The sequence below is a fragment of the Calonectris borealis genome, chromosome 12 (assembly GCF_964195595.1).
Source record: "Calonectris borealis chromosome 12, bCalBor7.hap1.2, whole genome shotgun sequence".
Lineage (NCBI taxonomy): Eukaryota > Metazoa > Chordata > Aves > Procellariiformes > Procellariidae > Calonectris > Calonectris borealis.
The window spans coordinates 16,342,775-16,359,992 of record NC_134323.1 but is presented as its reverse complement, the minus strand read 5'-3'; the positions used below and the strand labels follow the sequence as shown (position 1 = coordinate 16,359,992).

General features: G+C 39.7%; 2 protein-coding genes across 2 annotated transcripts; both read right to left on the bottom strand.

Moving 5' to 3' along the window:
* Positions 1 to 717: 717 nt before the first annotated feature.
* On the bottom strand, positions 718 to 3,887 carry NUDT7 (nudix hydrolase 7). Its single transcript, XM_075161452.1, has 4 exons — positions 3,799 to 3,887; positions 3,245 to 3,398; positions 2,142 to 2,300; positions 718 to 1,584 (listed from the first exon to the last, which is right to left on the bottom strand). The coding sequence occupies exons 1-4, from the start codon at positions 3,831 to 3,833 to the stop codon at positions 1,201 to 1,203; spliced, it is 732 nt and encodes a 243-aa protein (XP_075017553.1). The 5' UTR covers positions 3,834 to 3,887; the 3' UTR covers positions 718 to 1,200.
* A 1,421-nt stretch (positions 3,888 to 5,308) lies between these two features.
* Positions 5,309 to 13,985, bottom strand: LOC142087328 (hypoxanthine-guanine phosphoribosyltransferase-like). The gene is made up of 9 exons (XM_075161451.1): positions 13,968 to 13,985; positions 10,430 to 10,536; positions 9,789 to 9,972; positions 8,978 to 9,040; positions 8,422 to 8,439; positions 8,127 to 8,209; positions 7,036 to 7,082; positions 6,277 to 6,353; positions 5,309 to 5,356 (listed from the first exon to the last, which is right to left on the bottom strand). Exons 1-9 carry the CDS (start codon positions 13,983 to 13,985, stop codon positions 5,309 to 5,311), a joined length of 645 nt encoding a protein of 214 aa, XP_075017552.1.
* Positions 13,986 to 17,218: the final 3,233 nt, after the last annotated feature.

Here is a 17,218-nt window from a genome sequence, read left to right as displayed (position 1 = left end):
GAAGTCACAGCCAACTTCAAGTATACTACAAAAGCTGCTTAATGTACAAGTCTTGACTTCTGCTCAATTACAGCACGGTTCATAGGAATTGCCACTACTTTTTTATCACACTTGCATCCATTACTGAATGGGGGGGAGCACAAAGTGCAAACACCCAGAAGAACAACTGAGTGGTTTTTTTCAAGACTAGCACTAGGGCACGTGATTCTGAGACACTGAATGCTTTCAACTCACACTTGTTATTCAGAGAAGATCAGCTGTTTAAGGACTGTTTACTTGCAAAGTACATCTCAAATCTGGCCTAAGTCGACTGCGCTTTTAAAAACTTAATCATTTGGCAATAAGATCACAACCACTATGAATAAGCTTCTAGTTCACCAGCAATGAAGAAACAAGGATTCACAGCACAAAGAACACCATGCATCTGACATTGCCAGGGTGACTGGTAAAGGTTCAACTACAGATAAGCATTTTAGTCCTCATGAATACTCAACTCCACTTTTCTTTCCTTAAGATGACGCCCTCTAGGAACTGAGTGAGGGATGCTAACAAGATGCTGAAGAGCAAAGTACTGTTGTCTGCATACTAAGTTTTCCATAGCCTACAGAATTTCCTTGCGAGAAATGTTAAATTGAGCAAGAGTAATAAAACTCATTAAACCTCTCTCTTCCCTCCACAAGCCCAACCAAAACAAAACAAGATTGTGAAAGCACTTGCCACCTTTTATATTTTTATTGTGCATTTCATAAGTGCTTGAAGATGCCACACGAGACTGTATGCATTATGTTGTCCGTATGTAGTACGCCATACAGTGAGACAGACAGATCCCCAAAAGTTTTCATATTCTAATTCAAACAGACAAAAATTAGATAAAATAGTATTATCTTATTATACAGAAGGCAGAACACAGAAAGTGTCTTAGAGCAACCAAAATAAAGGCAGAAACTGAAACAGATCTTTCAAATCTGTATATTAAGTCCATCAAAAATACCATGTGCTTTTGGCAACTCTAAAACAGATTAGAAATTATATGAATCTATTAGGGCCTGTCAACTTAAAAAGATTATTTAAAAATAAATTTTATTAAGTTCCCAATTCAGAAGAAATTCAAGTGTGGAATTCAATCAAGTAATAGGTACAAAAGGAATAAACAAAAACCTTTTTCCTCCATCAATATAAGTTAATTGCCAGACCAGTTTGTCAGAGATTATTCTTCTTTCTTTTATATAACGATGCATATAAATTCATGAAGTTATTCTCAGAGGATGAAATTAAGTTGTCAAGATCATAATCAACTTCAAAGGTAGGTCTCTTTCCAAAAATTACAAGAGCAAGAAATACAGCAAAGTGTGCAGTAAGTCCCCATATCTTGAATGACATTTTATGTTCATGGTCATCATATGTAAAGCAGTGCATCCGACTTAAGTAACCAGATGAGGTTTTATAAGGCAAGGTCTTGTAATTTAGGGGCTTGACAAAGTACTCCAGTGGCACGACAAAAACACTGCTCACTTCATCTGGATTAGGAATGGCCTGGAATGTATCCTCTATAAATCCTACAACTGGTGTTACCAAGTGATTCATCTAGAAGGAAAAAGAAAAAAACAACAAAAAAACCCAAACACTAAGTTTGTACCAAGTAAAAGAACATTCTTTATTTTAAAATCTTATCAAAATTTCATGTATTCCTGCTTGTGTCCATTGTCTCAAGAAGAGTCTAGTATCACCTTCTCTATAACCACCCCGGAGGTACTGGAAGAGAGCAACTAGATCCCCTGCTAGCTTTTTCTTTCTTTAGGCTGAGCAAACCCACTTCTCTCCGTCTCTCCTCATAATCCATGTGCTCCAGCCCCCTTGCTATCTTTGTGGCTCTCCGCTAGGCTCTCACCAGTTTACGACTGTCTTTCAGGTACTCCAGTGTGTCCATAACTGGACATGGTACACCAAGTGTGATCTCACAAATACCAAATAGAGAGCAAGAATTTCTTCGCTTTGCTCTGCTGGCAACACAGGCTGCGCACTTTAGGAAGCGGTGGTTATTTACAGTTACAGGTTTGAAAAGGTCATTATCAACCTTACAAAAGAAAATAACCCAAGTTTATTTTCTAATGATATGCTGACTGACTTAGTGTATCGCTTACTTTATCAATTCCAGGCACAAGCCTACAGATGACTTCCACCTTCTCTGGCTGGAGTCCCACTTCTTCTTTAGCTTCTCGGAGAGCAGTAGCAATTTCATCTTTATCAATTGATTCACTTTTACCTCCTGGAAAACACACTTCCCCTGGTGATCTTCTCAGCTAGAATTTAAAGGAGTACTACCATTAAATATAACAACTTTTACATTTCTTCTTGGATCCACTTGTTCATATTGCAGAATCACTTTATCTTTCCAGTCAAAGAAGCTGGAAATGGTGGTAAGAGGTTTCTGCAGATCAGAAGAAATGTGCCTTATCATGAGCTACACAAGAAAAAGTTGGGCCTATACCCAACTAATCCATAAACCCTCACTATGAGAAATACACATATCACTTGTACGGTATTGTGTAATTCATACCATACATTCTGCTTTAATACTTCAAAATTTACATTTTTCATCATCTTGCTTGCGTAAGAGACTGACAGATGAATCTAGACAGACAACCTGAATAGTGAAATTAAAATACTCAAGGTAAGAGCAAGAACTTCTAAAATACACATTTAAATAATGTGCCTTTAAGTACATTATAGTAATAGGCTTGCACATCAAAGATCAGTAAAAAGCCCATTTACAATCAGTTTATCATCTAAGTAAGTGTAATTATTAGGGTCTTAAAATTTCTAAGCAAGGCCCCAAAAAACTTCCATTTTTCAGCAACAGAAAAACAGGTAAATAATCTCTGAAAAGTCACATTAATGAAAGCTGCACTGCAGCGTTGGTTTTCTTATTTAAGTCATAGTAAACAATCAAAATTTCCTTTTCTGCTCTGGAAATCATCTTTTACTGTCACAGGTTTCTGGGCATCCAGCATTTTTCTGGCATGTAAATACTGGAATCATCGGTGCAGAAAAACATCTGCTTGGAACGGTGGGCATGCTGCCTGGACTGAAGTCTGAAAGGCAGGCCGAGAGCGTGCGGTGAGGGCGGAGTTGTGCAAACACCCGAGTGAGGAGAGGACGAGTACCTCCCCAGCAGCGACCTCTCCGGTGCCTCACTCGTGCCCCTCAGGGAGCCCGGCTCCACGCAGGGCAGGGGCTCACCTACCTGCATCGACCTGACAGTGAGCAGCAAGTGCAGCCTGCCCTCCCTCACCATCAGCGGCAGGAGGACAGAGGCTTTGGGCAGCGGCAGGTGGGAGAATTTGTCTCCCACATCGAACTCCCTCAAGCGGAGCCTGGCTTGCTCTTTTACGCTCTTTCTAGAAGCAAACAGAAAAGAGCGCCGTGACACCCCGAGGCCGTACCCCGGCTCCCAGCACCCCGCAGGCAACGGGGGAGGTGTTTTTCCACAGAGCGGCTCCCACCGGGGGCCGCCCGCCGCAGTGGCCCGGCGGCGGACACACCGCTCCCCGCCCCTCCCCCCGCCCGGGCCTGCTGCGGCCCGGCCCGCGCAGCGCTCGGCGGCCGTCCCCCTCCGGCCGACAGGGGGCGCTGTAGACACCACCTTCCCCTCCGGCAAGGCCCAGGAAGGTCCCTCCTCTCTGCTGCCTGCCTTCCGGGTTTTGCCCGCAGCTGGCGGGGACAGCGGGGGCTGCGGGCGCCGCAGCGGGCGGGGCGGCACCCAGGGGCAGCGGAGGAAGGGCCAGGGACGATCGCTACCTTTCCAGCTCATCCTCCCACTCCGCAGCCGCCATCTTTGGCACCCCCGACCCGAGAGCGGACTTTCCCCTTCCCCGCCTCCTCCCGCCCCCCCCCTGTGACCGACGGCCAGTTCCTCCAACCAACACGCGAGATCGCCGGGCTCCGCCTTCTGATTGGCGGCGGGCAGGCCACGCGAGGGGGCCCTGACAGGATAGCTGCGCGCGGCGTTCCCGCTCCCGGGCCGGCGTCACGCGCCCCCGAGGCGGGCGCTGAGGGGAGGGTGGGGCGCCACGGCGGGCCCTTTCCGAGGGCCAGCGAGTGGTCCGCGACGGCTTCCCCGGGCACGTTTACCCGGAGGAGGGCGGCGTTAGCTGCCAGCAGACCTCGCTCCAGCTGGGAGAAAGAGAAACCCGCAGAGCGGTTTGGCGTCGCGCCCCGCCGAGCGGCGTCCGTTGGCCCGCCCTCAGAGGGGCAAGGGCGGCGGCAGCGAGCGGGTGGCGCTGGGCTCCAGCGTGAGCCGTTCCCATTGCTTTAGGTAAGGGGTCTGTGCATGCAGGCACTAGTATTCCTCCTCTGACGCGCTCTAAGGGGCGGATAACATGACAGATGACAGCCTCCAGCTCTCGGGGGCTCCGGAAAGCAGCACTGCCGTCAAAGCGTTGGTCACCTGTAGCTCAGGACTCTTAAAAGCTGAAGGACAACACCAGACCCTTTTGAAAACAGACGCCTAGTTCAGTACTCTTCATTCACAAGGCGGGGGGGGGAACCCAACGTCTCAGAGCTTATTTCAGTCTTTAAGTGCAGGTGTCAGAGACTGCCTCAAGCTTGGTGTAGTTTCTGGGCAGTAAAATTCAACTTCCCGTTCTCAGTAGGGGGACACAACAAAAGTAATTTCCTGCTATAATGGTTTTATCATCCAGTCTTAACAGCTAGAAATGCAGGTAGCACAAGTAACACCAGAATGGTACAATCAACACGTGATCGCTTCCCTCAAAAAACAAGACACAATAGCCCAAGTTACATGGAATGTATAAGAACTAATCTCAGTGTAGTTACCTTAATGTTTACTTTTTTTTTTCATTGCATTAAGCTAAACAACCAAATGTGTTTGCTATGTGGTATGCACTTTGTACAGTTGACTTGATTAACCTCAAGTCCTTAAACGCTTACTCAGTCTATTTGTTACATAAAGTACATCCGTATATATTTACACACACAAGCTCACATGTAAAAATAACTGCAGTTATTTTTCTATTGTATACAATCACAAAATATGTTATATGTTACTTCATTTAGTAGATTAAAACCCAAACATAATTACATACACATGTACAGGTTTCACCGAGACTTGAACAGAACTCAATCACCTTTAAGCTGTTTTACGTAATCATTGTAGGAAAAATATATAGAGTGGTATCTTTAGAAAATGGTGTAGTTCTTCAGTGAAGAGCACAATTAATAGATTACTTCTTATTCATCCACACAGCTGTACATGCCACTGAACCATTGTTCTAGAAGACTGATGTTATCAGATACTATATTTCTCTTTGGCTTTCTCTTTCAGAATGCAGATGTGCTAAAAAAAAAAATAGTAGTACAACTTCAGTCAATCTTTACCTTCAAAGAAAATGCAGGAATGATTTTCAGTCGTATTCCTAGCATTGTAAGGAAAACACACCAGAACAGTAATCTTTGTGAGTTTGGTTGCAAGTTTACTACTTGCAGTAAAATTGAGATGTTAATATTGCTTCCGAGCTCATCTGTAATTTATAGATTTATATATTCTGAAGAGGTCAGGTTTGTTCAATTATTGTATCCTTCTTCATATTGCTTTGCAATAGCATAGATCCATTATGTCTTTAACAACTGGTTTATCTTATTAAGAAGACTTCCAAGGGAAAAACTTTTCCACTTAACCAGATTTAAGAAAGTGCTTTTGAAAACTAAGGAAGGAAAAAAAAGATCAGCTCTATCTGTCAGTTATGCTCTTTCCAAGTCTACTACTCAGTGCAGCCTAAGGAGACTATAATGGAACAAAAGAAAAAAGATCTTGATGGACATGTAGGAAAAGCCTTCACACACAGTCCACACATGGCCATCTTACGGACTTGGCTAGAAGAAAGCAACATAGGACTTCACTAAGACAGGCAAACATGAAATCAAAGCCAAATTACAAGTTAGTTTCTTTTTAGATGGGGCCAGCAGATTGTATGCTGCCAACCATCCTGGAGGATTCAGAATACTGTACAGCATAGCTGGGCCACGAGACTTGTGAAGTGGATTCATAAAAAGGTAAGGTATAAACAAGTTCTTATGCCTTTACATTGAATTACAGCTTGGCATGTTAATAATGTTTTTGCCCTTTTAATGGAAGTTTCTAGTCAGATACGAAGTTTTGTTAATTGTTGAGAAGCTCCTTGTATAAGCTAATATCCTTGGGGGTTACCTGTGGTAACAGTCATATGTAACAGTCGAGGCACACATGTATGTACTTACATTTAGATCTCTGAAGTATTCATTATAATCAAGAGCATATCCAACCACAAATTTATCTGGAATTTCAAAGCCTATATCTGTAACAAAATGAAATTCTTTTTATACGTGGGTGGTGTAAATAGCTTTTAAGTACACAGTTTGTATTCAACACATGCTTTAGCTATTTAAGAGTAATACCTAACAAATACATCATCTTGCTTTCAAAGTACTTAGCATGCCTCTTTAAGAATCAGAGCCATAAATTGATGAGAGATGTTAGAATCGATACCATCCCCATCAGTTAGTAATACAATTAAAATGTTAAGAAAATGTATTTTAAGAACAAAATAATTATTTAAAACCTACTTATGAGGTAGTCCTGGGAGAGGGAGACAAGGAGTGAGATTTTACTTGTGTAAAAGTAGATGCACTGCAACTCAGTAGAGATTTTCAGTTTGAAAACAAGGCAAGTTTAATGCAGAGTCAAAACAAATGCCTTTTAGGGTCAAAGCCAAACAATGAAAAAATTAAGGTTTGATTCTGTTTCTGGTATCTGGTAACAAATAGCCAAACCTGCAGTCAGACCAGCCGGGGAAAGAAAAAGAAGGTGGTCATGAGGTTTCAGCATGGGATAGCTGGTCATCAGTTTACAAATTTTTAAGTATTTTCTCCCCATTTCTCTTGGCCTTCCTGAAACTTTTATGCCAGTTTTCAGACTTACTGCATGAAGTGAAGTTATGAGATTGGATTTTGGTCAACCAGAACAAATGCAATACTTACAGTCTGGTCTGTAACCTGGACTTCGATGTGTCCTTTTAACAAGCAGGCTGTAAGGCAGAGCAGAGAAGGTTACGTTTTTTAAAATATGTTTTGCTCTAAGCTATATAATTCACTTCTCCCACCCCTCCCCATAAGCTTCTACAATCATGCAGTTAAATTAAAACAATGAGATTATTGTAACAAAAGGAAGTAGTGTTCAGCCTTATAATTGAGGAAGAAGCAAAGGCTCCCATCATTGAAGGTCCAAATGACTGTATTGTTTTACATTTAGTTCTCTTCAATTCTGTGTCCCAAATAATTATTTTTTCACGTAGCATTGTATCAGCAAACTAGAATAGCACAGACAGTAAGCAAGTTTAAGTGTAAAGATTTTAGCGGGGAGGGAAGGAGAAGAGGACAAGCTGTGCAATGTTGCTACGATTTCTTCCACAAAGTCATATCTGTTCTTGCTTTTCCTGTGCACTTCTGAAGAAACTGAGAACTTCCTGGACATTCACTAGGAAGAGCATAACTGGCACGTAAAACACGAAGTGTTTGTTCAAAGCATCATCATTACTTGACAGAGACAGGGATATTCCCAAAAAATTCTTTTTAGAGATCATCTAAAAGTAGATCTAGAATGTCAGCACTTGCAAGATGATTTCAAGTGTCAAGTGGCAAACTCTTATATTCTAAAGACCTGTATGACTGAGGATATTAAGAAAAAATTCTGAGTGTGGTCATTCTAGTATTGAGGCAACTGAGAAAGTGTTAGGAAACCTATGGAAAGAGCTGAATTTCCTTCAAATATAAGAAGGTAAGAAGGAGGGAATCCATCAGACTTTATGAACTATGCAAAAAGAGCCAGGAAACCTTTTTTATTCATTTTGACAATGAAGGTGGTAGTGCATATATAAATTTCCCAGTTTAATAAATGCTTAGTTTTTCACCAGCTGGATAAGGATTGCTTCCTGCTTTTACTTCCTGTTCCCCCAAACTTCAAACCAAGCAAAACCAAATACACACACACCAGCATACACTGACTATTCACCTAAATGATTTTGCTGTATCTTCTCGTTACAATACATTAGTAAGTGGCGATATCATTATACCTTACAACTTTTACCATCTTTGGTTTGTTGTCTTTTAATTTTGAAAGTAGCGCTTTTATTGTTCTACCAGTCTCAATAATGTCCTGAAAGAGATAAAAAAAATAAGTTTTCCTCTGAGCCTGAAAGAAAGCCCAGACTGTCAGTGGATTAATTTAAAGCATAAAAACCAGTCAGCAACCCTGGTAGCGCAGTAACATAGTTAATTGTTGTTTTATGTGCAATAGGTATTAACTTGCAAAACAGAGAGAAAAAAGTCCATGTAGTTCCCTCCCCCCACACTCCAATCTTCACTTACCTCTACTACCAACACATTCTGGAAAAGAGCACGGAGGGAGAGAAAGAAAAGAAAATATTTACATGGCAACATTCAGTGAATTTTACAGCCTGGAAAAGTTTGCACTACAAATTTCAGTTACAAGTAAGTTGCAATTGATTTTCAAAAGAGCATGTCACTTAACTACTTACATTATTTTAGTGCTTTCTGAAGAATCTTTCTGTGAGTATTTATGGAAGCATAAAATATTGTGAGAAAGCTACCTATGTCAGGTTTTATATGTTATCCTACATATAGCAATATCATTCTAGAACCATACTGCACGAGTCAGCTTGAGATGGTTCATTTCTGGGGGCTGCGGGATAAAATGTGGAACAGGATCTTTAGAAGCATTCAGTACTGATCATGTTAAGTTGCCACTGAGATCACTGGCAATTACTGTTTCAAAGCATGGCATTTTAAACCAGTGTTAAGTGGCTGTAAATATGTAGTATCAAAATCTTAGTAGAGATGGACTTCCTGGAAAATACACAAAAACTGTTCTTTCCCCTTAAAAGCTGAAGATGCTAATTCATACCTTCCCATTTAGTGTAGACAGTTCCTCACCAACAATACTGATTTTTTCTGTGGGTGAATCACTCTAGAAGGAGAAAGAAGAGAGAAAAGTCACATAAAACATGCTCAAAAGTGTTATCTTGTATGTGTATGAATGGTGTGCCCTGCTGCTCTTGCTTTTTGCCGGTCAAATGACACTTGCAACTTTATGCAGCACTCCTTCAGTAAAACAGCTTCTTAGCTGTATTTAGCGTGAGGTAAATTTTGATCAGTGCACAGAGCTCTAGCCTTCAAAGAGTGGAGAAAAGAAAACAGAAAAAAATAGCATAAGTCCTTGCTTTCCAGTAGTTGGCTCAGGCCAGCTATGATTTGTTCAGGCAAAAGATACCAGTTCCCCAACACGCAGATTATGAAAACAAGTCTCTCCAATATTATCTATAGGAATAAAAAATAATGCAGAAAGAGACAATAAGCAAGTCTCTGATGCTAAGCTCCTCTCCATACTCCCTCCCACCAAAGGGTGCCATCGTAAAGACAGAGTAGGACCTGTATGGAAGCTTTGGGCTGGAGAGGAGACCTGGTTGGAGACCTGACCTTGGCTTTGTCATGTTAAGTGTTCTGCTGTATCTTCATTCCAGTGAATATACAATATCCATCTGATTGTTGGGGGAGATCGGTAAATCAGTTGCTTTTCCATACATAATAAATTGAGTTGCTTTGAACAGGATATATGCATAAACTCAGTTTTTGTGGAGTTTTCATGTAAACTACCAGTATTCAGAATGTCAATCTATGGAGAGGGTCAATTTTCCAAACAAAAGAAAGTTGCTTACGCAGTAGCTTTTTATTCTAACAAAATCCACAGTAATAGGCACAGATTTATCACCATTTTGATTTAGTGCTTTTATATGGTCCAGCAAATCAGCAAAGAATTTATAGCCTCCTTTAAGGACACAGAGTGCAACAATGTGATGACTTCCCATATCTTGCATGATATCTCTAGCCAGACGTTCTGTCCTGGAATGAAAAAAAAAAATCCTGTACAGTGTTTTGTATATCATATTTGTTTGTCCACGTATTAAGCAATGTCCAAGTTAAAATTCTCATCTAGCTGTTAAGTTTTTATAACCAGCAAATTGTGACCACATTAAGACATAGGAAAGTTAGTCACATATTTGCAGTTCACAGGATGATGCCTACTCCACTTGACATACTGTTGATTTAATCCATATATCTAAACAATGCAGGATAGGAAAGGTTAAAGATACTTGAAATAACCTGGAAACTTAACTGGGGTTGTAAAGGAATCCTCTCCATAAAACTCCTCTTGTATTAAACTCCAGAACACAAGTGTCATAGCTGCAGGGTTTCCATGTTTCTCGTGGGCTATGCAGGATAGGGCATCAGTCTTTTCATTTGGAGGAAATGGATCATTCACATCACTATCGCTACACTTTGTTGATTACCCTCATACCTGTCCAGGATGAGTCCATGAGGAATGAAGACTCTTTCTAAATCTTCTTCATAATGCTTAGGAATGCAAAATAGATTTTTATTATAGCCACTTTCTTCATCTCGTATCTGCAAGTGAAAGGGAAATAATTCAAAGAGTAAAGACAGGGCCACACAGGAGAAAACCTTCCAGTCTCTGGTAATGCAGAGAAAGACTCCTCTCCCCACACCCACAGAGAAATTCTCAACCATCAACTCAAAAAAACCCAAAACAACAACAACAACAAAACCCCCTTCTATTCTTCATTCCCTCTTCTGCAGAGCACAGTAGCTTGCTCGTGTGGTAAACAAGCGAAAATTGAAATTTAAGGCAAGTAGATTGGTCTCCAGTCAGCAGATGACTTCAGGATGCTGCACTACCTTGACCATCATTTTCCATTGTGTAAAAGAGAAAACTTTGTCTCCTAAGTGTGAATTCACAACTGAACTTTTTACAGAAGTAAGCGCATACCAACCATCAGCTGTCTCAGAGGACAGGGGAGATGACTTACCCCAAAGGAGAATCTTTGAGATGGTAGTGGGAAGAGGAGAAGCTGCAGATGGTGCCCATAGGTGAGAACCAGAGACCTGCTGAGCTGCAGTTCAGCTGCTTGTGCTGTTTGCCCTGCTAGCGGATTGCTCCTCAGCATGGTTGGGGAGAGGCCGTAGCTACTTCCCACAGATCAGGGCCTTAACCCTTTTGCCATCAGGCTTTAGAATTACAGTTCTTGTTTCAACCTGCTGGCTTCAAGTTGTTGCACCCAGAGGTGTCTGGATGTCTAGAAGTTACATATTCTCCATTTGGGCTTCTCTTCTGACTCGTCTTTTGACCCTAAACAGGTCTGTGTCTTTGGATTCTACCACCCTTCAAGACTGTAATGGATGCTTTGGTTTTTGTTCATTTATGAAGTGGAGGTACAAAAGCAGGCAAGAAAAAAATATAATGAGGTAGAAACAATTGTGAATAAGAGGGCTAATATGCAAGTGTTAGAAATAAGTTAAGAAAAAACTCAAATTAGGTCGATTTTTGTCACATCTAATACTGCCCTGTTATTGTTAAAAAATACAGAACTAACTGAAAGAAAAATTCAAAGCTGGCTCAAAGTTTTACTAGTGCAAAATAGGTTAACTACACACCAGTTGCATTCAGCATAACTCAATACAGTATAATTCAAAATGTAAGAGTGCTGCATTGTGCAGATTTCTTTGGTGGAGCATATGTTCCACCAAAGCATATAGTCTGTTTATTAGGCATCAGAGTAGACAACTACTTCAGCAGAAGGCAAAGTTTTAAAGGAGTGGTTTTACTCAGTATTGTTGCTGAGACTAAATGTTTTTCCTGTCAGACTTGGCATATGTAACACCCCTGTACCAACTGTGAAACATCCTTTGATTTTACTAAACAGGCCTCAAAACCAAGGACTTGGTAGCTTGCTAAGGGACAGCAGAAAGCCCTGAACTGGGCAATAATAGCATAAAGCATTGCTAACAAACAAGTTAACACCTGCAAACTCTTTAGACAGATGAATTGTTTTTAATTCTCCTTTTTTGGCATAAGAGAGATGAGAAAGGAAAAATCGACTGTGGAGAGCAGGAGCATTGCCCTGTAGGTTATTACTTGCAAAACTCACAGCAGCCACAAAAATGAGATAACCAATTACTGCTGTTTATTTTAAATTGGCCACAAATAGCCCACTTCATTTAAAGATAAAAATAGAGAGACAGGTGTTAACAAGAATTTCAAAGAACAGATTATTGTAGTACAAGGCAATGCATATAGAATCTCATCCTGGCTGAACTAACCGTATTCTGCAAGTACTCAAAATTGATAGGCCTTGATGTTCCAAGTTAGACTTACAGAATAATAGCCTTGCAGTTAAGCACTGTTTAGAGTGTCAACAGTACTATTTTGCCTGGTTTAGTTACTGGTTTTTTCGTGGCTGAAATCAGCAAAGTGAAAGCTTAGATGAAGGACTGTTTTCAAATTAAGTTTGTTCGTGCTTTATTAATCTTGGAAGAGATACTAGCAGTTACACTGGTATCAGCTGTAGATGAGGCTAGACAGTAACATCTATGAGCAGACTTTAATGCAGTGTAGAACCGGTTATTGTTGTTTGAGTGTTATATTAACCTGGTTGGCCGGTTTGAAATGGGCTAATTTCTGCCTGTGTGAGGTTGCTAGTGGTAACAGACAGAATACACATACAGGATATATATGGGATTCTGTCAACAAGAAGCAGTGATGATAGGACATAATTGGAAGCATTAGTCAAAGTTAAAAGACAGTGTTTATTTGAGACTACTGGAACATATAAGCATCTTTTCATGTGGAGTACAGAAAAAGCACCTCTAAGGATAGTCACTGGCATGATAAACAGTTTAGAAAGTGCTGTAGGGTGGGTTGTTTGTTTTGTTGTTTAGGGTTTTTTTCCTCAAGATTCCCATCTCTATTGCAGTCTGCATAACTGCAACTTAAATGCAATGACTATGCCATCTGCGACTTGAGCAGTTTTTCTTTTGCCTAATTATGATACTGATTGCCATATTTAATGGACTTCAGCCTTACAATTTGCTTTTGCAGTTACAATTTGGGCTTTAATCTGCACAGCGAGTTAAAGTTCAGCCTTGTTGCCAATGAATTTAGCTTCCTGCTGCATTTGCTGAGAGGCATCACAACTAGTTCAGCTCAAGTGAGGGATGAGCTTTGTCCATCTTAATGTAACTATTGAATAAAGTTAATCTTGAAGCATACAGATGTACATAGTAATTACTGCTTATAGCTACTCCAACAGTGCAGTTTCGTACCTTTTATTTGGTTAACAACTATGCTCATTGAGACTATTTCCTGCAAACAATGTCGGCCACATTAATATCTTGTTTGTTGCTATGTGTGAAGCATTTTTTAAGGTCTGCTGAAAGGTTCATGAACAGAACCTTAAGGATTGCATCAGTTTGAGCACCACATCACCATAGCAACATGCTGCATATACCTTACAGGCTCATGAAAGCATTTGTATTGTGGTACTTGCTAAATAATACAGCAGCATCCCATTATAATAAAGCAATCTACTAAACTATCACACAAAGTCATTAAATTTTTAAATCACAAGCTTATAACTTGAGGAATTAGTTGTTTAATTTAGATTCAGTCTCATCTGTTGTTCATTTACTGATGTAAGTTTCTGAGTTTAAGGAGAAAAAAACAATAAAATGAACTACAGCAAGTATGTACAATAAAGAGATTCATAAATAAGTGTTGTTTCATCAGCACAGAATGGAAGAGTATGAATATAGATATATTAAAGTCAAATAAATAGTGTAATAAATTTGTAAAAAAATTGAGTCGTATTAAGATGCCTCTACTGAAAGCCAGTTTTTCTCCTGAGTAAATATAAGAAACAAGGCCTTTCATTAGTCAGTATTTCTAATGTTCTACTATTTTTGCTGAAGCTAACCTTTCCCCCACACTCAAAGCTCCCTTCAATCAAATAACCAAATATAAGTGCATTATGCTTTCTTACCTGCAGTCCATGAGCCATAATCTTACTTTGAACTATGCTATCGGAGAATGAGTTGGTATTATTACTGCAGTTTGCCTCGCTCTATTTTCATCCTGCAGTCAGATCACAACCTGCTTCTAAAAGGTCAAAACTGCTATCCTTCCTACAGGAAGCATTACTTCTTTCTACTAATGCACTGACATCACAATCCCAGGTTCTTACTTAATCAGATTAACCAGAAATAAAATAGGCGTTAGCCCTGCTGCAACCAATCAGAGTAAAGATATGGGGAACGAGGGAGATGCAAAAAGGAAGCACATGAATCAAATTAGTGGGGAAGGACTAGGTAGGGTAGTATTTTTTTATTGAAACAAAATCAGGTATTTGGTTGTAGCAGATGGTAATTCAGTGGTAAATGTGTAGAAGGTAATTTTATATACCAGTTTCTTACACAATATTTACACATCCATTGTTGTGGTAAAGTCCACATCTTTTTAAAATTCTTGTGCTAACTTGCTGTCAAAAATCAGTATTTGAATAAACAAAGCCATATTTTTAAAGATGACTTGAAGGAGAGGTCTGCAGCTGTTGAGACATGGTGAACCCTGTCACAGACATTCTTCCAGGTCATCCTTTCATAAAATGAGGGATGATAGTTCCGGTAAACTGCTCCACATCATTTAAAATCAAATCGTGTTGACATTCACTGTAAGCTGATTATTTTAGTGTACCAAACGGCACTATTATCTGGGATTAACATGAAAGTCTTAGATTTCTAAAAATTAATCCTACTAACAAAATGAGCTAAAGCCAGCTTGCATACAACATGTTACAGAATGTTCTTACCAGAGTGGGTACATTTTATTAATTCAACAAACTAGTGTTTTCTTGGGGAGAGGGCACATTAATGAAAGATTTTTCTCGTTTCTTTGTAAGATGCTTTTCAGATCATGGCTGATAACACTTGGGGTAATGCGGAAACGCTCTTCCAAGTGCATTAATGGGCATATCCACAACTTTCAGCGATATGTTAAGTAGTAGTACTATTTGGGAACTATTAATGCCCTGAGGCTACCTGGCCCCTATTTTATGCAGTTAGCAATACCTTCGTTCTATGAATTCTTTATCATATTCCCTACCTTACATATGTGAGCTTCCTATCTTGTGAAAAGGCTTGCTTTTCTAATTCCTAGTGTAAGGCACTTCTTCCTAGTTGGTAGTAACTTGTGTTCAAAAACCTGGAGAATTTCCTCAACAAAATCCTCCTTTGAAAGGAAACATTAACAAAAACCATACATATAAACAGTGATAGCTATTGTTTGAGCAGAGATGCTCTCCCTTCCTTATTCTCGGGTGCCAGAATGAAGGTGAACAGCAGCACTGTTGAGGAACTCAGGCAAATATACATTGCCTTTATAAGTGCTTGTGGATAAAGCGAGAGAAAGAAAAGGGGGGGACTTCCAGACTAGTTTGTATGTTTCCCCTCTCTGAGCTTTTCAACCCAGTGTAATTTAGCTGTCCTGAAAGGATGTTGGTGCTCTAGAGAGCCCTGAGAGGATGATGCCATGATAGAACACTATGTGCTGCAGTGTCGCTCATACCGACTGCCCATGTATCACACCTACAGCTTTATATGACTGGTTCTAGGATTTAAATAATTTCTTTTTTTTCTAGTTATTTAGAGGAAAAAAAGAAACGTATAGGTTTCACATTTGTTTGTTGATTCTTTTGTAGTTTTCCACATTTAAACAGATTTTAGTGTAGTTTTGCTAAAATCAACAGTATAGGTGAGACTACTTATTTTAAACCTTGTTCAAGTGAAGGGGCTAATTATTGGCAATATCTCCAGCAGTCTAACTGAGCACAGTTACTCAAATTACTGTGCAGAAATAAATATCATGTGCATATCTGATATGATTATAGCACCCAACTTAGCTCTGACCTTTTTTAAATGCTCTGTTCTTCTCTATATTATGTCATTTTTTGCATGCTTAATCTCTGTATAGGGAAACTGACTGCAGATCACACATACTAGGCAGCCTTCTCTCTGAACAGGCCACCTTGTAATATTCTCAAGCATAATAATGTATGCTTTGGTTCTGTCTATTAGAAGACCACCTCTGTTATGTAAAATACTTTTATAAATCCCTGAAGTTGTTACTTGAGGCAAGTTTGATTCCACATTACTCACATTTTTATAAATTATACACTGGACCTGGCAAATCTTTGTGTCTCCTTTAAGCACCATACTGTTTGATCTGATTTAAACTGGGCCCAGTTCTAAAGTCCTGTTTAATTCTGTTTCAGAAAAGGATTGCAGAAAATCCCTCCCACAGACTTTATTTCTGAGTTTTTACTGCATTGGGAATATTGTCTGAGCTACAAATGAGCAGTGACTTTTTGACTAGAGTCCATGTTTAGAAGGAGCAGAAGAATTTCAATTGTAAGGGGTGCATGCATATATATGCATGTATTATATAGTTATTAAATTTTATTAACAAGTACTGGTTTCTCTTTAGAGAAACTGACAACAAAAGAGACTGTTGTGACATTGTTTCCTCATGTGGATATCTGTTCAGCTGGAATGAGATTCCGCTAATTGAACTGGGAAAATAGGTATATTCTACTAAAATCCCCATAGATAGAAAATGTCAGACAGGCTACCATGTGGTCTCCAAAATTTTATGAAAGGATTCATGAGAAATAGTCAGGTCAACAGCCCATGTGGGGAAAAAAAGTAGATTTTGGAACTCTGGGAGACTTGGAATAGAAAAGTTTAGTGTTGGGAAAAACATACGCTTTCATTAAACTTTAAGCTGGTTCAGGAAGCCTCCGCTCACTCTATCTGAAACTCAGAAAACTACTTCCCAGATCCCCATACTTGTTTGAATGAATTTAGGCTTCTCAGTAAATTCCATAGAACCGTAGTAGTAACCACATACCACTATCAGCCGGCATGGACTTGAAAATCCAATAAATGTGTTAGTGGTCTCAATTACTAGTGGGCTGAGATTTGCATTATGAAAGTTACTGCTACAATGAATGTTTTTATTGTCACATTCTGAAGAAAGAAAAATTCACAGGTGAAACGTTCATGCTAAGACAGCCCTTTGTCATTGCTGAATAATGAAAATAGAATGTAGCCAGTTGGCATCCTTAGATGGTTTCTCAGTTGTAAATTATGTGATCATACTCCCGAAGGAAAGAACAAAAAAATTTAAGTGTATATATGTATTTATTCCATATAGGAGCAAAAAAAGTGCATCTTTAAA